At 37.7% G+C, this 21,930-nt stretch overlaps 1 protein-coding gene across 1 annotated transcript; it reads right to left on the reverse strand.

The window, feature by feature from the left end:
- Window positions 1–175: 175 nt before the first annotated feature.
- Smp_174450 (surfeit locus protein, putative) lies at window positions 176–10,061 on the reverse strand. Its single transcript, XM_018792832.1, has 4 exons — window positions 9,947–10,061; window positions 6,899–7,162; window positions 3,390–3,626; window positions 176–1,158 (listed from the first exon to the last, which is right to left on the reverse strand). Exons 1-4 carry the CDS (start codon window positions 10,016–10,018, stop codon window positions 901–903), a joined length of 831 nt encoding a protein of 276 aa, XP_018647198.1. The 5' UTR covers window positions 10,019–10,061; the 3' UTR covers window positions 176–900.
- Between the last annotated feature and the right edge of the window lie 11,869 nt (window positions 10,062–21,930).

Here is a 21,930-nt window from a genome sequence, read left to right on the forward strand (position 1 = left end):
ACTGCTAGCCACTATCCATCTTTAGTTTACTGTATGGTTGTCCTCACTCATGTTCTCATTCACTACACTACTATACGCTACGAATACCACCTATCGCCTAATTTGAATGAGTAAAATTAGTTGTTTTTTTTATAGAAAAACAGAATACCATGAAAACTGTTTTCTCATTTTTTTTGTATTTAATTAGGTTCAACATTTGGTACAATGAGGAAGAAAAAAAAAGAAAGAAAAGAAAAGGAAACAAAGAGTAATAAAAAAGCTAGGCGGTAGGGGGGGGAACACGCAAAATTACAACACACACAGACACATATATATATATATATACCATGTATATTACTTAAATTAATTAAAAGGAATATTGAAAGATTTCTATCCAAATAAAAATATAAATAAATAAACAAAAAAGAGAATGAAATGAAACATGATGAAAGTAATTCATTGGTCACATGTACATACACCTACACACACACACACACACACATACACATACACACCTAGACTGTACATACACGGAGGGGGGAGAAGATTGTGCAATGTAAACAAAAAAAAGAAAAGAAAAAAAAAGTAATCGACACAAACAAAGGGGGGTAAACAAAGATAAACAATGAATGGATAAAAGATTATAGAAATTTGAAACAAAAAGAATACATAGAATAGTTCCAATATTTGAAAAATAATTCTATTCATGTTGTTGACCAGGATGACACCAAAAAAAAAAGAACGAAGGTAATTGATAATTTTACAAGATGAAAAAGAAGCAATATGAATCAAACAAGTACATTGTTATCAGGTGGTAGTAGTACTATTCATGACATACACTACTACACTTCATGAAGAGATGGATAGATCATAATCATCAAGAAATGTCAACATATACTACTAATACTAGTAGTAGTAGTATTACCATTTCTTTTTATAATCATCTACACTCACTCCACCCGGACCATAAGCAACAACTAAACCTAAACCACCAATAACTGACCATGTTTGAAAGAAATCATATTTTAAGAAATCCCACATTAAACTATCATTACTAACAGCCCAAAAACGATTATAATAGAAATTCATACCAGTTAACCAAATGACTAAAACAGTTGCACACAGTTTTGTTTTATAACCAATTGCTACTAATAGAATTAAGATTAGGTTGCCAATTGACTATAAAAAAAAGAAGAAAAAAACAACAACAATAAACAAATAAACAAACAAATAAGGAATCATACAAATAATGATAATTAAATTATAGATCAGAAAGGGTTTTGTGGAGATTTCAGTATTTTCATAGTTTGAATCATGAGTCAGTTGAAGATAAACCACCATGGAAAACCTGAAAGCACTGGACAGTTGTTTCGCCCTATTATGGGACTCCTCAGCAGTGTGCATCCATGATCCTGCACTCGCGAGATTGGAGTTCAACTAAGTCTGTTGTAGAGATATCAACTCACGGAAGACAATCGGTAAATAGTTGCTCAAACATCGTGGATTGGTTGAAGCTATACATTAACACCATTGCATGTCGGCACAGTGGTCTATCGATCAAGTGCTCGGGTGCGAGACTGGTAGGTACTGGGTTCGAATTTCGCGTGTGCGGCATCGTGGATACGCACTGCCACTGAGGAGTCCCATAATAGGACGAAACGGCCGTCCAGTGCTTCTAGGTTTTCCATGGTGGTCTATCTTCAATTGACTCATGATTTCAACTATGAAAAATTAAATTATAACCATTTGACAGATTGCAACATATACGAAATAGCTGAAGTATCATGTCAGTCAGTCAGTCACAACTTAGAACTTCGTACGTACGTACATCAGTTCGAGTTGCCATGCCACATTAGCACAGAGATGCAGTTGTCCATTCAAATCTCATAGTGGTAGAAGTAGTAAGAGTATAAGCAGTAATGTGAAAGATTAGGGTTTGAAGATGTTATTGAAGGAGTATAATCCAGTGAAATACATTTGGAAAGAGAAAAAAGATAGACATAGAGAATTCAGAAGATTAGAATTTGGTAGAACACAAAGAGTGGACGCACCTTCGCCATTGCAAACAATTTTGAGCCATGTCATTCAAGGTCTCTAACCATCGGTTGTTATCATCTCGCGAATCCCAACCAGGTAGTCTACACCTACGCCTACCAACATGGCTCAGTGACTTCATGGATTTGTGCCACGTTATTAGCACAGATTTGAATTATCTTGTTATTGATATTGTGAACTCAATAGTTGAACAAATCTGTAGCTTTATCTAATTAGTGGTTGAGTAAATAACATGTTGAGGCTAGAATGGAAAGGTACTTGGATTCGAGTGTCAGTAAAAAAGATTAATCAACCATCTAGGAAAGTCATAAACAATCACGAGGTCAAGGAGGAAGAATATGAGAATAAATATTCATCCACTGACAGGACGAGAGTCAGTAATAACAATAACAACCATTTAACTGTAATACGTATCAATACCAAGGTTGGACTTGATAGTCTCAAATAAATTGAGCATCGGGTAGACAGTTAATAATAAATATATTTTCGTTATATCTCAATGACTAGAAAAATTATATTTCTGACGTTTCGTGACATAATGTAAACCACTTCTTCAGAGTAAATTTCGGTTATTTATTTACCCTGAAGAAGTACCTTACATCAAGTGACGAAACGTCAAAAATATAATTTTACTAATCATTGGAATATAACAGAACTATATTAATCATTACATTTAACTCCAAGATCGATAGAACAAGCCACTAGTCATTTATGAAGAAATTGTGATAGATCACTTTCAACTAAAGTTTATACTGATGTTATCTAGAAACACAACGAAAGTTTAAAGATTCGATCACCAAGCTTAGAGGATACCATTTCAAAAACAATCGTCTTCTTGGGTTACAAATCTTCTACACCAATTCAAATTCCCAGCTGATGTTGTTTAAACTGTTTGTCTTTAGTTTTAACCAGATATATATGCGCCTCACAAATCTCATTTGATTTGTATGAGGGCTGTGATACTGCCCAGGTGCCCAAACTGAAGCAGGTGGTTTCCTTAGGGGACCACACCCGAAGCCTTTGACCTGAAGATCTGACCCACAAGGCAGTGGAACACCGTCAGGAGATGCAGGCCCATGGTAGCCGGTGACCAACAATTGATTCATACGCCATTTGTTCCCTCAGGATACTGGAGCCCATGATCACCATTGGTTTGTAATGAGGATTTTCCAACCCTCCCCTAGGTTGACTTTCCGTGTCCACGAACCCCGTTAAAGCGCCGGACATTCGCTTTTCGTCCTCTAGATTTCGTAAACAACAGTAATCCTACGAGAAGGCAGTGAGTAAGACTTAATTAAACTTTTTGTTAAATAGAGTTAAAGTAAAACAATAATTTCACAAGAATAATTACTTACTTGTATAACATAAAATATACTACTTCCTAAATGTATTAATGTTACAAACATTAGGATAATAAGTATTCTACCACCAAGTAGAATATATTGTCGATGTGTATTTTCACCAGAAGATGGTAGACCAGCTAATAAACTACGTGTTTCTTGTTGTACTTCAGCTAATAATAATAATAAACTACCAATAAGTGATAGATTACGCATAAAAAATACTTTTGTCCAAATATTATAACCAATAGTCTAAAATAAATGAAAAAAGACAATAGTATATGTAAACATTATAGTTAGAATACAATTGTATATAGTTGAAATTATGAGTCAATGGAAGCTAAACCGCTATGGAAAACCTGGAAGTACTGGACGGCCGTTTTGTTCTACTGTGGGACTCTTCAGTGGCAGTGAGCATCCACGATCCCGCCTCGTGAGATCTCAACCCAGAACTTATCAGTCTCGCGTGCGAGCGCTTAACCTCTAGACCACTGAGCTAGCCGGCATTCAGCAGTGTTAATGTCTAACTTCAACCAATCCACGAAATTGAGCAACCATTCACCAATTGTCTTCAATGAGTTTCTATCTCACAACAGACCTGGTTGAACTCCACTGGTCACTACTTCTCACTAGAACTCCAGGAAATACCTTATGGAGCCAGTCACTAATGAGCATATGATCATTATTAGAAGGGAGTTTTGTGGAGATTTTAGTGATGTTATATATACAATTGAATAATGACAGTCATAATGTAGTGAACAAGAGGACGAGTGGAGACAATCGAATGTATTTGACATGACAATTACAGACTATCTCACTAAAATCTGACAACCATATAGTAAACAGTTAATTTGCAAGCTATCAATCAATTGTCTCAATCTTGACTGTTCCTTCTGAAAATATCAATCCATAGTCTCCGATTATTATTGCTCATGCATTTTTATACCAATTGTGTTTCGTCTCCGTTATTTCCTTATCGATCTCCTAGTGAAATACATTCCATGCCTGACCATCACTATATACTACTTATGTGGATATAAGTAAACCCACACCACAATAACATTGAAGAGTTAAAATAAAATCAGTTTTGTTAGGAGTTGTACAATCAGACTAAGATCAAAATGTTTGTGGTGTTTGAAAACTATGATAGCGATTAAACTATCAAAACATATCCTTTCTATAATTTGGACAAAGGATTGATTATGAAAGAATGAAAGAAAAGGAGGAAATATCACTTGAGAAATAATTTCGGATAATCCAACTAACTGTTATCTCCTAAAGAATCTCATCTACGACTCACTAATTCATAAGTGTACACACAGTCAGTCAGTCAGTCAGCTACAGCGTAGGACTATGTACATATATGCATCGGTCCAAGTTGCCATACATGATGATGCCATACAACATGATGAACCCAACTAAAGTTAGAACGATCTATGCTAATTAGATCATTGTCTAATTGATCGTGATAAAGAGAAGGTATATAATTGTCTAGTAAATCTAATCTTAATCTATATCTATAACTGATTGACTGAGATTTGTGTGGCGCATATATATCAGGTGCCCTTGATTGACTGTACCAGTTGTTAGGTTTACTGAAATCTAAACGACTAGAAATGAAATATAATTCTAGCAACTAAATGGTTGTTTACGAATTAAAAACTATCCTTTAAGTTGGAGGCTGAATAAATAGTTTGGAGAATATATATTAATCTACATATGAACTGAAATAAGTTAACTCAGTCAGTCAGATACAACGTAGGACTGAATTATCTTTTTTCCATTAGACCGAGCATTAAAATACCAAGATTTAACTTGATAGCTTGGAATAAATTTAGCGTCTATTAGATCATCGGTAATAATAGTATATCAATACGTGCTTGGAAAAATGTAATCTTTGACGTTTCGTAACTTAGTGTAAGCCGCTTCTTCAGAGAGGAATAACCTTCAGCTTTGAATTTATGTTGACATGAAAAGCGTGTGCTTTTTGAAACATCTTGCACTAAATACGGAAACAACAGAAACTTAACCTTTCTAACCCACATTATCATTAGATTAAGTTATTGTAAGATGACAACTACTACTAATAGTCTCAGAAGGAAGAGCGAAAATTTCTTTATCGGAAATGTCTATTTAATTTAATATTTAAACGAACCAATAACAACATTGATGTTTAACAACCTTCATTAACACATTTTTTCGGAGTTTATTAAGATGTTGGGATGAAAAACCTAAGTACATGTCTTACTACAATCCTTACTGAATTCTCCTTAGTAATTTATCAAAATGTGATCACTTTTTTTCCCGACCGTTGCTGCTACCTTAAAGTGGTGGTCGGGATTGCCTATCGTGGTGAACCAGTCGAGCTATACTGGCTGAAACAATCGTTCCTCAGGGTCCTACTATGCCAGACAGGTGGGTTGAAGAGCGGTAAGACTAAAAGCAGTAAACCCAAGGTCCGAAAGCGAAGTCATACTGCTGACTGTACAGAGGTGTGACGGCAGTAAGGTGTTTCCTTCAGACAACCAGCATAACAGCGATGCTGCCTTCCCACAAGGAGGGGTGGGGTTAGAAAAGGTCGACCCTAAAAATGCACACCTCGCCTTATCCCACGGATTTCCTTCTCCGGCGGTAAGGTCCTTTGAAGAACGGAGCTAACACAAAAACTATCCACAAAAAGGTCGTGCGTGACCGACCTCAAGCAGGTGTCCCTTGGGCACTGCGGTCACGCTCCCAGGTCGTTAAGACCAACACATAAATATTGGTACAAGGAAGCACCAGATACATATGCGCCATACAAATCTCATTTGGTTTGTGTGAGGGCTGTGATACTGCTCGGGTACCCAAACCGTAGCAGGTAGTTTTCTTAGGGTGCCATACCCGGAGCCTTTGACCTAAAGATCTGATCCACAAGGCAGTGGAGCACCGTGAGGAGATGCAGTTCCGTGGTAGCCGGTGGTCAACGATTGATTCATACGCCATTTGTTCCCTCAGGATACTGGAGGCCGTGTACATCATTGGTTTGGAATCTGGGTTTTCCAACTCCCCTAGGTGGACTCTCCGTGTCCGTGAAGTGACTAGTCAGAACAATCTGATATATATTCGAATATATTTACTCGACATCCTCAATAAATTGTTAGATTACAACGTTGTTGACTAAATAATTCATAATGCCCGAATATATAAAACTTTAATAAATCGAGTGAAAACGCTGTAAGACAGGATGGTAAGCTCATCAAAAGAGACAATAAATGTACGATAAAAAAGCCCGTAGTGAAAGCGGTAGCCAAATTCATGCCTTTAGAACAATTGTCAGAAATACATAACAAAGTAGAGTTCCTAATATTTCAATATCACAACGAAACCTAGCAATACCATCATACCTCGAGTATTGGGTAGCTTACTAACTCTATGGGAGGAATTATACCAAAAAAAAACAATATTAACATGCACGACAATAAACTGGAAATGCGACCCCGAATTAATTATGCATGCACAATAAACATGGCAATGTGAACACTAACTTGTATTAATACAGTTGACATAAGAATTCCAACGCCAATTTTCACACGATAACGACCCAAAACAAGAGCACTTCCAGTAAACTGTAAGCATATGTTCAATAAAATGAAAAAAGCTGCAAATATGACATGGGTTCCCCAGACACCTTGAATATAGTCCACTTGGTCAGACCATTGAGTTAAAAGTCGAAAACCATCTTCAATAAACGTAGATACAAGACAGAATCTAGCTATATGAGGCAAGTAGCGTCGACTTTTTCGTACAAGCTGTAAAAATTACAGGATAAAATATACAGAAGTGGGCAAACCATGAAATGGATAACAAAGTATCTAAACATGGAAATAGTAAATACTACAGCGTTATCAATCTTAAGAATCTTTTGTTTACAGGTAAATATTACTGAATGACCATGGGGAAAACCTAAGTTCTGTTACAATTTATGATGGTTCCAATGACAATAACTACGTTTAATGGATTAACTAGTACTCTAGACGAGTAGAAATATGATAAGATGCAGAAATATCATGATTTTATATTTCAAGACCATTAAGTGGATCTTCTTTATGAATACATGAAAATTATATGGTAACGGTAATAGTTAATGGAAGAGCACAGACGACTTAGTGTAGGATTGGGAATCGGTAATAATGACCTATTATTCTTACAAGTCAGTAAGAAACGTCAACTCAAAATCATCAAACCTATGATCATATTGAGTTAAGTATAAAATTATATTAGGTCAACCTCTTGAGATTTATTCATACACCATGAAGGAAAGAGATCAATTAAATAGTATCTTCGGATCGTTATGGTTTCTTAAACCTACTTCGAAGAGTAATTACAATATTTATATCATGCTATTAGACACGTGTTTTTTACAGCCTACGTTCAAACATATAGTTTCGGTTTGAACTTATGATATGACACTTGTTAATGAGAGGAGACGAATACTGATGCTGACGTAACAATCATGAAGACCAAACAAGAAACAAATGGTTTGAAATGGGACGAAAAAGTACGTATGAGGAAATATAGGGACCTAAGATTTAACTGAAAATTAATAGAGTTGGTCTGTGCGACCGTAATCGATTCTGAACCATGTCGGCCAACGTTTACAGTCAAAAGTGGTTATCGCACAGACCCTGACAAGATAATCTGCATCTACCACTACGGTTCAGACCGACAGCCAATGACTTGATGGACTGTAATTGCATGTACTTAAGACCGCCCTTAGCTCTGCTTCAGCTTACGCTTACACTAGCGAGGGCTGTATATCAAGGAAGGCTTACTGGGATACGCAGCATCCCGGCAGCCCCAATCGATGAAGACTCACAACATAGTCAACCGACTTTCCATATTTATCTATTACTATATGCCTTACTTCAGAACCGTTCACTCGGTTGTTCCATAAAAAGCAAGAAATGCTTTGAGATCATTGAGTGAAAATCTGCAGCTTACGTATGTTTCCCCTTTCCATAGACCATAAGGTAGTAAAAAATGGATAGCTAAATAGTATACTTGTTTCTCAATATGCATACGGACATCTTGTCTATGCCAGAGGTGATGGAAGTTAGGAAAATTGACAGACCTTATGGTATCTGTGAAGAAAACTCGTTAGATACTATCCTACCAAGGCTGATGGAACTTCCAAGATAAGAGTGTCGGAGAACACGCTCAGCTACTTTGTTTCCTAAAATCAATTTAGGTGGTGATGCAGACCAGTCACGAAGCCACTAGGGGAGAGAAGCTGCACTGTTACTCAAGGTGTCCAGAAGACTGTTTCATGTAAGCGTTTTTACTAAAAAGGTCTACATAATTACGCAAAACACAAAGTGAGTGAATATTTTTATCACAAATACGAGAGATGTGTCTATTCTTTTTCATTACTTTCACTCTAGTGGTTAACTAACTATCAAATTAATGGATTTAATAAGCTAGATTTAGGCTACTGAAACATAAGAAAACCAGATTTACTTATGTAATAAACTTTCCCATGAATACTCATCAAGCAAAAAGACAAGAGGTGGTTAACTTCTCTTAAAATGATTGGTACATGTAGAATCCAGCTAAGATTTAGGTAAGCTATGTAATTCACAATAAAAGAAATAAAGTTTTCTATTCACAAAACCAGGTGAAGCAACAAAATATATGATGAAACTTATATTATGGAGAAATATAAGAATACAAATAAACGGGTCAATGTTTGATCAACATAACAAACGTTGCGTGCACCACAAGCAAGCTAAAAGAAACATTCCGTCGAAATGTGGTAAGAACTTTCAACACAGGGTATTTGTGAATGACCCATCCTTCAAGTAGTATGAATAGAAATAGAAAATGTTTAAAATTACTCTGAACAGTTAAATTTTTGGTGTCAGCTAATCAACAAGAATTGGGACAACAGGTTTAGAGGTCAAAATATTACAATTTTTAAGCCATTACTATAATGTATAATGATCGGTCTCTAATATTGAAATGAAACTAAATGGAATGTCTACGAAGTGAGCTTGTAGGAAAGAATGATAATAACGAACTGGAGAACTATATTGATAAGAATAATATTGCTTTCACAGACTGATGTAAAGCCATGCAGTTTGGTTAAGACTACATCGTCGTCTTATAAGTGATCAACTGGCGGAAAAATCAGACCTCTGATTAGAAACCAAGTTAAGTACTGAAAATCGAGAAATTAGCCATGTAAATATAGTACCGAGAAGGCCGTACGGGTTTACAAGATGGTCATGAGCAACTTCAAGAGAAACATAATTATTATGAGGTCTATTACGAAAATAATCCAGACTATTTTAGCTTACTTAGACCAAATTTATAGTTATTTTATACGTAGTCAGATAGACTTCTAAGAAGTAGGAATAGAGGAATGCTATTCAAAAATTTGCTGACAACTATCAAAAGTAGGAACCATGTTATGTACTGGAAATAATTATTTATATAAACTGAGAATAACAGGAGGACTCAATGGAGTGCTGTAACAAGCCTTATTTGTAAAAAAATATGACCGTAGAATAGCAGAGAAAGTTAAGAATTATTACCCAGTCTGCATGATCTTCCAGTCTATCCAGCAATTCTCTGCTGGTCGAGCTACGCTGCATTATGTCTACCATTATCGAGTAATCAGGCGACAGCTATGCAACGTAGAATAGTTGTGTTGAAAGCTCTCCGTAACGTGATAGTATAAAATACCTTAGATAAACAAATAGATACATTTGGCAATAAGAAATAAAACTCCTTGAGGTTATGTTTTTAGTGAGAAACGGATTAGGTAATTAAAATATGTCTTCTAAGAGTGTGAACTTTTCAGCGTGAGTATTCCATAAAAAACATGTGAGTTGTTAGAATTGTTTGTGCGAGGTTAAATGTGTAACAGTGAATAAATCTCCGGAATACTTCCGTACACTTCTAATAATGATGGAGACCTCATCAGTTTTATTAGACACACTAGATCAATGCGAACAGTCAAGCATCCGCACCAAATCATCACAGAGTGAGCCGTAAGGTTAGATCGCCTATACCTAAACTCGTCAACCATTTCTCAAATATATCAACTCTTTTTTCACTCTGGAACGTTAAATAGCTTGATTTTGAATTCTGGTCCGGAAAGAAGTTTTGAACTACAGCATTTCAACTACTGTATATTCATGATATTTGTATATATGTATTTAATTCTTTTTACTATAAATAGTCTTGTTGACTGACGTTTCGTACCGTCGATAAATGCATAAAAATGTTAGTAACTTCGTAAATATATCAACATCTTGGTGTCAGTGGGCTCATTTCCATGTGCAACTAAACGAACTGTTTTTTATTATTGTCTATGTTATTGATTTATTGTCTTGAGTTATCCATCTGAAAATATTCCATGCTGAGTACCAGGTGAGCAACAGGATCATACTCAAATGGTTCAAATGGTTGGGGACGGAATAGAAGAAGCTTTCGCTTAACGGGCTTCCGTGTCTGGTAGCAGTGGATCACCAATACTTCCACGCAAAAACCTAGGTATATTAACGATAATAGAGGAAAAAAAGAATTTGGTAAATCACAATAATATGTTATCCTTAGTCCTTAAGAATAAGTCAAGTTTCCTCTTAAAGGACACCTGGGAGGTCGCTTGGACTAGCTCAGTCGGCAGCGAATTCCAGCACTTGACAACTCTAACGGAGTAGAAGTTGTATCTGCAGTCCGTTCTTCTATGTAGGGTCTCCAATTTCTGGGTGTTACCTCTCAGGTTAGTGTTATGACTAAGCTTAAGAAGGTGTTTAAGGGGATGACCAGAAGTATTAAGGATACTGTAAGTCATAAGAAGATCACCTCTAAGACGCCTGTACTCTAACGGGTAAAGGTTAAGTGATTTGAGGCGCTCTTCATAAGGTTTGAATTTGAGTCCCCGATCTGATTTCGTGGCTCGACGTTGTATACGTTCCAGAGTGTCCTTATCCTTTTGGAGGGAGGGAGGAAATACTATGTTTCCGTACTCTAAATGGGGACGAATAAAACTGTTGAAGATTATATGGAAGGTTCTACCGTCAAGCTGGCCAAAAATGCGCTTCAATGTTACCATTGCAGGGTTCGCTTGAGAGGCGTTTTTGTCACAGTTCGCATACGATTTCAGGTCATAGGGTACCAACACTCCTAAATCTTTTTCAACTTGGGAAACTTCTAGAGGGGAGTTACCTAAGTTATAACTATAGTCTGCGACATGTCTCAGATGGACTACCATGCACTTTGAAGTGTTGAAGGTAAGACCGTTGTCGTCTGCCCAACTTTGACGTCGGGTCAGATCCTCCTGAAGAACTAGTATATCATTATGATTACGTATCTCTCTCCAAAGTTTCACATCATCAGTAAAAAGCAATAAGTCAGATGAAACTTGTTGAGGAAGATCGTTAATATAAATCAAGAAGAGAAGAGGTCCTAGTATTGAGCCCTGGGGGACCCCACTAGGACATTCCATAGCCTGAGAGAGAGTGAAGTTAAAACTGACCTTAAAGTGTCGGTTTTCTAAATATGAAGAGAGCCAATCAATCAAAGGGGGTTTTATACCCAATCGTCCAAGCTTCTTGATAAGACATGCGTGGTTGACCCTATCAAAAGCTTTTGAGAAGTCCAGGTAGATGACGTCAACCTTCCCCTTGCGATCAAGGATGGTTGCCCATCTATCCACCGCAGTCAGCAGGTTGGTCATACAAGAATGACCTTTTCTGAAACCATGCTGTTGAGGTGAGAAGAACTTTGAGGATGATAAGTATTCTAGTATACCGTCGTATATTAGAGACTCCATAATTTTGGAAGGTATGGAGAGAAGGGCCACTGGTCGGTAGCTTGTGGGTTCACTGCGTCGACCTCCTTTGAAAATTGGTGTGATGTGAGCCAGCTTCCAAATTTCCGGTAGTTTGCCTCTGCTTAGCGAGTGTGCAAATATCACACTAAGTGGTGTCGCCAGGATTGAAGCTGCTTCCCTCAATACAGCGGAATGAACCATATCCGGACCGGGAGAAGTGTCTTTTCTTGGGTGCTGCAGTTTACGGAGCACCAGGTCAGCACTCAGGTCGACTTCGGAAAGTCCTGTACAGGTGCAGGTGAAGCTTTCGTCAGTATCGTTGATGTGGGTCAGCTGAAATGTCTGAGAGTATTGTTCAGCCAAAAGGTTAGCGGCATCACCGTCGTTATTGGTCGGGCCATTAGGACCAAGCAGTTGGGAAACTCCAGTTTTGCCTTGTCGAAGAGAAGCTGTGTAACTGAATAAGCTTTTCGAATTGGAGACGAATATATCGATAAGCTTCGTCTGGAACTGAAGCCTGTCTTCTCTTATTGCCTTTGTGGATATGTTCCTTATATGTTTGTATTGCCTGAACGCGCCGTTGTTATCAGTTCGTTTATATTCAGCCCAACAGTGCCTTTTGCGGCTTAGCAAACGACGAGTGCGGTTCTTGATGATTGGAGGTTGTTTGTAGCTTTTTGGGACCATTTTAGGAACTGAATGCTCGGTAGCACATAAGATCGTGTGCAGTAAAAAATCCCAATGAGCATCCATTTCAAGTTGAGGGTGAACATCCCAATCCACCTGTTGTAGATAGTCCTGTAAAGCTAACACATTCAACCGTTTGAAGTTCCAGCGCTTGTTTCTAGTAGGATATCGTAGCTCCGTTTTGCTGACAAAGCTGAATGATAAGACGGCGTGATCACTTTTCCCCAGGGGAGCCAGGATTGAGAGGTCGTCAACTAGGAACTCTTCATTTGTGAATACCTAGTCTAAGCGCGACGGCGTCTAACTGTTTCTCCAACGGGTTGTCGACTTCACATTTTCGAATAATCCCAGGTCACCGATAAGGTTGAAGAACAGAGCTTCAGTAGAGTTGGCACCACCAATGTATGTTCCACGAAGTTGATTCTAGGAAGATTGAAGTCCCCTAGAATCAGGATATGAGAGAATCCAAGACGCGTAGAGCGAGTTAATCCTTCCAGCAGACGTTTGTCATACTCGATGTCAGCAGTGGGCTTCCTGTAAATGACCCCAACTAGACACCTCGAGGTGGTAGACAATCTTACTGAGCACCATACTGACTCATCAAGATTGAGAAACTCTTGGTTGTGAAGTTGGTGCGCATCCAGGCATGACCGTATGTATAGTGCTACCCCACCTCCCATTCCTGTTTTTCTGTCGTTGCGAAATAAAGACATCCCAGTTATTGCTAACTCCTGGTCCGTAAACTGACACGTTATCTACGTCTCGGATTTTCCTATCAGATGGGCATCATTAGCGTTGCTAAGTTCACGTAGCTCGTCCATTTTGTTTGGCAAGCTCGTGGCGTTCGTGTATAGGCAGTTTATGCTTTCAGTTTGGAACGCGTGAGCTACTTCCTGTTTGTCTATATGAGCCGTGCGTGAGTGGACAGGTAGCCTACCTATACGATGTTTACCGAGTTGGTAGTCCCTATCCTTAACACGTTTTTTTTATGATCAAGACAGTCCACGAGTGGAATTGTCAGCTCCAGCTTTCGTTTGTGCTTGATCCTGCTGTCGTGGGGCCTGTCCGGATGCATATGGATGCCGGTTGGCAACCGACGTCTATTGGCACGAAATGCTTCCAGAGTTGCAGCCGCTATGTGGGAGGAGGGGAAGGTTATCTTCATCAGCCGGGGCCTAGAGTCTCCGTCTCTTTTGGCTGGTCGCATTACCTGTCGGGTCAATATGTTCTTGAGTTTTAAGGAATGCTTAATGAACTTCCATTCCCGAATATCAGAGTTTGCTTGAGTTGGGTCCATATTTTCCGGTACACCTTGCACAATGATATTTCGTCCACGGAAAAACGCCTCGCGAGATTCTTTAGGGATGTTCCGGATGAGATTTCGTTCAGAATACGGTATGTCGGGCAGTATTCTTACGTTCCCATCGGACTTCAGTAAGTGACTGGCTAGCAGGACGTCCTCTACGTTGGAGGCATTCTTAAGTGTAACACGAAGCAGCCTCGGGTGGTTTAGGTGGTTAGAGTCCTTCCCCCGAGTGAGCCGTGTGACGGTCAAAGGCTCTAATCTAGGGAGTTCAAGCCTCTTGTTTAATTCTCCCCAGAGCATCCTATCATTTTTGTCCTGCAAACTGAGAGGAAGGTCGGAGTTGTCAATAAGGTTCATGATTATGACAGAGTCATCACGAACCATAATTGATTTCCCAGGTTTCCCAGGGCGTCTATGTTTGGTATCTTTTTGTTTGGATGTCGAGGCGCGTTTTCGATTCCTGGGCTCATTGATGACCGGGCGGACAGTCTTGGGGGTAGACTGTGCGGCCAAAGCATCAATTGATTTCCGCACGGTACTTGGGACGTTCAGTTTCGGCGGGGACGCTTGGGCTTTATTACTCCTGTTAACGTGAGTCCAACCACCTACAGGATTTTTGGGAACCACTGTCTCATTCAAGGACTGTTCCCTGGGGGACCCAGGTTTACTGAGGTGGTCGATGACAGTCGATGTTAAGATGGTGCTGAGTTTCCGCACATCATAACCTGTGCTGTTAACAGCACCGTCGATAACCGACCTGTCAATATCCTTTTTCCTGTTTGCCCTATGCGTTCCAGTATTGTTACCCGTCATGATACTATCATTTACCAAATTTTTAGACAGCTTATCTCTCAGACCTGTTAGTAAAGTAATGATGGTACCCAACATAACTACGGTATCAGTATTGCAGGTAACACATACCCACCTACGATCAGACTTGCTGAGTCTGCTATAGGCTGCTGCTGTTAGATCTGTACATGCTTCGTGGAACCAACCTTTGCAGTTGTCACATTGCATGCCAGATGTAACAGCGAAACGGCAAACAGGTCTTTTGCATGAATTTTTCATGGCTAGTGATTTAGACTGTCTTAAAAATATAAGCAGTAAATTTAGGACCGTTAAAAAAACACAGTAAACAAAAACTGGCAAAAATGTATAAAAACAGTTAACGACAAGCTAAAGCTTGAAAACTATAAAAAAAAACCGATAGTGAGCTGAGGCAAAACCACAGTTAACTATTAAGTTGAGTGAAACACAAAAAAAGAAGTAATCTACCGAACGTATAGCTCAGAATAGATTCTTTAGATCGGAAATGGTACTTTTGTTGCGTAAGAACACAGCAAAAGTTTGAGAAATGTTAATCACGTTAGGACTAAACTTCCCGTTCGAAAAGGACTCAAAACACTTTGATGAAATAGGTCATCCTGTGTTGATAAAAAGTATACTTAGGTACCTAACTTTAAGATGTGTTCTAACTAGAACCTATCATAATGAAGTCTTAACCTGTTTGTCGTTGGCATAGTTACGCGTAATTTAATCCATATTTCTGATCATAAAAGTTTTTACGAACTAAACGAACGGAAGGCATGAAATTGCGCCTAAAGTCCTGTGGTCTGATACCGTCTCCGTTTCACTACCTGCGTGCACACTTACACGAAGTTGGCTATGGAGTTACAGTGGTAGTCGTCCTAACCACATAATCCTCAAGGCCGAACATGGGATAACTGGGAAACTAGATATTCTGCATTTAACATAGAAAGGAGGCCAACAATGGTGAACGCGGGAATATTCAATTCAATTGAAATCAATCGGATGGAATGGCTCAGCCTCTCATACGTAGTTGATTTGCATTATTTTTCTTTACCCACATCAAATATATTATGCTTTCTATAACCCAAATATGTTTTTCCAAAACCACAGACGTCATATTGCTTATTCTTAAAGTACGACGAGTCGGGATAGACAGTCACGTGACTCTCACGTAAGATTATATACTTTAGGTAGTCACCACATTAAAAACCTAGAATTTTAGGATTAGGTCTATCATTATAGCATTACTAATAACGAACCTAGACCATAATTCTACAGTTTCACGTGTCAAACAATTTTCTCCTTTTTCAATGAAGAAAGTTCCATGAAACTTAAAAGGATGAGTTGTTTCTATATGAAATATAAAAACGTTGATCGGATGTTCATGGCTGACTGTGGAAGATGTTATATCTAGAGCTTTAAATTCTTACTATGCCGCGTACTACTAGACTACGTGAACGATCGAACCCGCAACGTCACAAGAGAGAAGACAGAAGATTAGTAAGTAGGAAGTTTATTCCTCAAAACTGTCAAAATATAGTACAGAAATCTCATGTATTTATAGTTTTTGACTGAGAGCAAATTATCATTTCGGACAACCAATAGGCACATAGGGGGTGATTCTTATCCATCTAATAGGGAAGCTACACGTCGACATTCTAGAATATTCCCCTAGTGGTGATTCGATGGAATGTCTTCAGCTGTTTCTGGGCTTATTGAGGCTTCCTTGAGTTTGCCAACTAGCCATCCTTACAGAAGACTTTTTGAAGTAGATACAAGCACTCGTTAGTACAACTGTAGAATGTTTGTGACGTACCATTATCTCTGCCATCATATCCTACTGGCATACATAGGAGGACGAGCTCAAACAGTTAAGCTGAACCAACCATAAAGTATAAGCTACATAGTGAATCATATTCTTAGGTAATGAACTCGACAGATGACAAATAACACAAATACCTTCCATTATAACGCTAGAATTTCGCCACCAAAATGAAGCGAACAGTATTTTAAAAATGTACGGAGCCGATTATAGATAAATACAGTAATAGGTTTACCATGAAATACGAATAAAAGGCCGATAATCATTGCTTAAATATCACTACTAACTATGTAACACTCCAGTTTTCCTGACGCTTACTTTGTTTTATTTTTCTGCTTTTTTGTATAAAACATGACTCAGAATCTGAAAATAACAGGAGCACAGTTTATTGGTAAAAGTTATTTGTGGTTGCACTTTAGACCTAACTATGTAAACAACTTGTAAAATCATTTTTCAACATCAAATGTTGGTCTTGCTTCATCAGTAGTAATGATGTAACAATAAACTTTTCCACAAATGATGTTACTTCACTTATCATAGTTTTGTGGGGAGATATAAAGATAATGTCCACAAGTAACTGTCTGAGGCACTTGAGAAAAACTAAGCGATCGCTTTATGAGTAGCTGTTTCGTTATGTGAACTTGTAACTACTCAAAGTGATTCCACCACATGGTAAGCATTTACTGTGGCTGATTGACACATACATCTCCAGAGTTCGTAGTAGTGCACAAGTAAATAATTACCGATAATCCGAAACGATAATTAGGCAATGAATATGTATTGAAAGGTACGATGATTAAAAAAATCTAAAGGTTACAACGGATCTGGGTCGTTGCGTGTTGTTTGCCTGTATTGAACTTCTCCGAAAACTTGAAACATTGAGTATGATTGTTTTATTTATACATAAATAATTCAATAAACAAATAAACGGATGAGCGCTCAATAATAAACAAAGCGATCGTCAGTTTATACATTGTTCACACAATTTTCTATATCCAACAATTCGATAAGCTGTTCATTGGTCTTGATTTGTATACTAGAAATGATCAGGCGATGTAAATGTTTGATAGAACCTGTAGCGACTAAGACACTGATATTCGGTCTGAACGCAGGACTAACGATTAGACCAGACTACATTCTTCTGTATAGCCTGCGAAGTGTTTTTGAGTTACTCATATTAGGATATATTAAAACACAAACTCTGTGTTCAAACTCAAGAACGAGAACAAATTAAATAAAAAGTGCGGAATACCTCAGGCTGTACAGTCAGAGGTTTCTCTGACACAAACTGCCGTGCTAAACAACAAAAGGACTAATCAGGAAGCAGGAGTTTGACACCTGAGAATCAACAGAAGTTTTCCCGACAAGGTGAGGTATGACATAATAATAATAATAATAATAATTTATTCTCAAATAACAGATTGTTACATGAGGCATGCCGGTTTACAGGCAAGATCAAATTGTTAAAGAAGTTACAATTTTCACTGTTGAAAATTACTCAGCTGGGTTGATATTTCATAAGATATGAATGTAAATGGATTTCGTAAGAAACATATCAATATCACACTTGGCGCACTTTATGGAGGTAGCGTTGCAACATACAACTGATGGTCGAGAATAGATACATGCGAAGTTGGGGGCTTTTAGAAGTTTCGAACTTATATCCCTCCAGAATATCTGAAGCTTTAATAACGGTGTAGGACGAAGTCACCCGTGCCATATCTGTTTTCGGTGGAGTATCTGCAGGAGGCTGAAAAAGGTGTAAGAAAAAGGAAGGACGAAAAGTAGAGCACACAATATTCATGGAGGAATAGTTAATGTATAACCTTTTAGTCTATTTGTCTGTTACTGAAGTATTTATTAGGTAAGAACATACTAATGTGTTAAAGAAAAATAAGTGTGGGCAAGGTATGAGTGGGTAAGGGACTGTATAAATGAAGGTAGTTCAAAAGAAAATATGGAATTGTGTAATTATAAAATAAAGTGCTAAAAACAGTATTCCGATACAAATGGCTGTCCCCCTTTTTTTCGAAGCTGTTTGAACTCTCTTTTTTGTTTTTAGATTTTATAGGGTATAGAGTGGGCTTCGTTTTTAGCCAATTGTCTAGTTTGCTTGTAATAGGATTACTCGGTAGGAAGTGGAACCAATTTAGCTTTTTTTAAAACATGATCTAAAGTGGTATTTTGCATGAATAATTTCGCATCAATACCGTTGGTTCGTGACATTCCACTAGACATAAAGAGCCGTAATTAATATGTTCTGCCCTACAGACACGGGTGGATTGAAGTTATCTCCCCACCATCATGTTTGCTGGTCAGTAACGCCACCCTCCCTCCTTTTATGATGTTAGGCTCTCTTACGTTTGTGGTCATTATGAATATTGCTTTAATCAAGGACCATAGTTGGAATACACTGTCTCTACAAGTTCCATGTTACAAGCGAATCAGATGGTAATAGCATTTGTATTATAGGTTAGACATCCATTTAATATATCGTACTACTATGAAGATAACTAATGGTAAAGGTTATAAGAGACAAGTAAGATTATATGTGGTTATGAGATGGTAAGGACTAAAAGCAAACCAGAGGATATGAAAGAGAATATTGTAAAATTTTCAGGGTAAGGAAAACAAAACATTGAACAACTCACAAGAATTTAGGACATTTGAGCTTCTTTTGATCGGCCTTAGTTGGTCAGCATCCATAAGATTAGTGAGTTATCTGTCTACTTGTAATAAGAAAAATAAAAGGACATGACACTTAGGAAGAATAATTTGGATTTATCCATTAGAGAGATTCGGAAACCGAAAATGAGTGTTAGGAGCGGAAGGCCATGGTTAATAATCAATAAATAGTGGGGGAGGGCGAAGCATGTTTTCTTTAGTTTTGCTATATTCAAACTAACGACAATGGAGTTCGTTATATTCTTGTTCCGTCTAGATATTGGGCGGTCCATAATAAAGTGCCTCATTGGTAGGCGGGAGTTCAAGGAGTAGTTGGTGAAGTTCTTTAGAGTTTAGTAACAGGGTTATTAGCCTTTTAAATTTGGTGAAGGTGTCACAGTTACGGATAGGTATTGGCAACCTGTTCCACAATAAACTATACCGAACTGTAAAAAACCTACAACGCATTTGTTTTTGGTGTTTTTCGGTAAATAGTTTATATGCATTGTTTCTTAGTCTATAGGCTGGGTTATTGATCGTAGTTGGGCAGGAGGTTAGGAATGACAGTCCATTTATTGCTTTGTAGAGAAATATCAGATTGTTCCTTAACCTACGGTGCCATAAAGGTTCTAAAGAGAGGTGCTTACATCTACTTGTGTAATCAAGAGTGGTGTCACTTCCTAGCAGTTGGCGTGTAAAGCGTCTTTGAACATCTACTCTTATTTTGTCAGTGGTATTCATATTAGAGAAGATAAAAGAGCAGTATTCTAGGGAAGGTCGTACACATATTTTGTAAAGGGTAAGCTTAGCATCTGTCGTGAGGAAATTTCTCGTTATGAAGCCAATTAGACGTCTAGCTTTAGAAATAATAGAGAAGGCGTGTGCTTTAAAATTTAGGCTTAGACATCCATCGGCAAGGATTCCAAGAACCATTCCAAGCAAAAAATCGAAGGTTAACAGACATATAATTAATCAAACCAGGATCTTCAGTTTGGCCAAACACGACATTATTGTCAAAAGACCGGCGACATGCAAGAGTTAAACGAAGTAACAAGAAGCAAGTCTTTAACCAAGGGCCCATAATAAAAGCTCAGACGAGCAAGACTAAAGAACACAAAGTGCAGTTAAAAAGAAATCTGAATATAGATTAAATTACAAGACAGGGAGGAGATACAAATAAATAACAATTCTGCCCAATGAAATGTTATGAGGGCTTTCAACGTGTTATTTCCGTTACAGAACCTATAAAATGCATATCACAAAACATTTGGATGACTTTCCAGCATAACCAATGCAGAATTGGAAAAAAATCAATAAGTAAGCAAACGGTTAGACTTCGTAATGTGTATCGAACTCAGTCCTCAAATAGGACAGCAGCTAATAGGATGTAGCTATAAATATCTTACTTGTTGTGTACAATACCCTTCGTTCTACAACCGTTCCAGGATTTTACTTAGCAATTTAGTACTTGCACCGAACAACATGTTTCACAAACCCCAAGTAATAATATGAAATTTGGAAAGAACCCAGTCACAAGGTTCATAATACTAACATTAGTTGATTATTTACATACAGTATGGAATCACTGGCAAGCACAGCTTAAGTACTACTCATCCACGTGCACAAAATAATTGTTTATAATTCGGTCGATAATCGCACATGCTGTTTGCAGAAAATAATTTTCAATCTCCAAAACAAACATATAGATTTGTATTGTCAACGGCATAGTTCAGCTACAGTGTTTAAAACAAACGTCCGCCATTATACTTATGAAGAATAGGAGACTAATTAATGTGACACTTTCAGTGATGTCTTATAAAACTACTGTATATGTTCAGAAGGCGAGGATAAAAAATTACTAGCCGTTAATTACTACTTATATGATTCTTCCTTCTCAGATTAGCTACATATGTACCGCACTAACATATATTAAGATACCATTCCCATCAAAAAATGGTGGTACTTAAAGGGTTTTTCGAGCCAATTCCTTTTAAAAATCTAACAATTGCCTATCTGCAACTTTATGCACAATGTACTTCACTTGACCTCTTATTGGTACAGGTAACCACATGAAAGTTGACTTGACGTTCATCTAGATAATATTATTATTAATGTCTTTGTTCAATAATATATTTAGTAGAATATAAAATTCTGAGCAAGAGGTATTTCAACAAGTTCTTTTACCGAAAAAAAACAAAAAAATGAAGTGGAGAAAAAGTGAAAAAAAATATGGGTCTGTAGTACTTAACAAGTTTGAGACATGCTTAAGAATACGGATTACTGACTGGGTCAACACTAATAATCTGCCCATCACAAAGTATAATTGCTAGGTAAATTATTATAGAACCTTTATAGATTTGCTTGCGTGTGTAACAGCTCAGGTTGGTTGGTTAAGAGTTGACCCCAAACAATCAAGCATATGCTAAAACAGTATTGTTCAAGTATTCAT

This window comes from Schistosoma mansoni (genome assembly GCF_000237925.1).
Source record: "Schistosoma mansoni, WGS project CABG00000000 data, supercontig 0208, strain Puerto Rico, whole genome shotgun sequence".
NCBI lineage: Eukaryota > Metazoa > Platyhelminthes > Trematoda > Strigeidida > Schistosomatidae > Schistosoma > Schistosoma mansoni.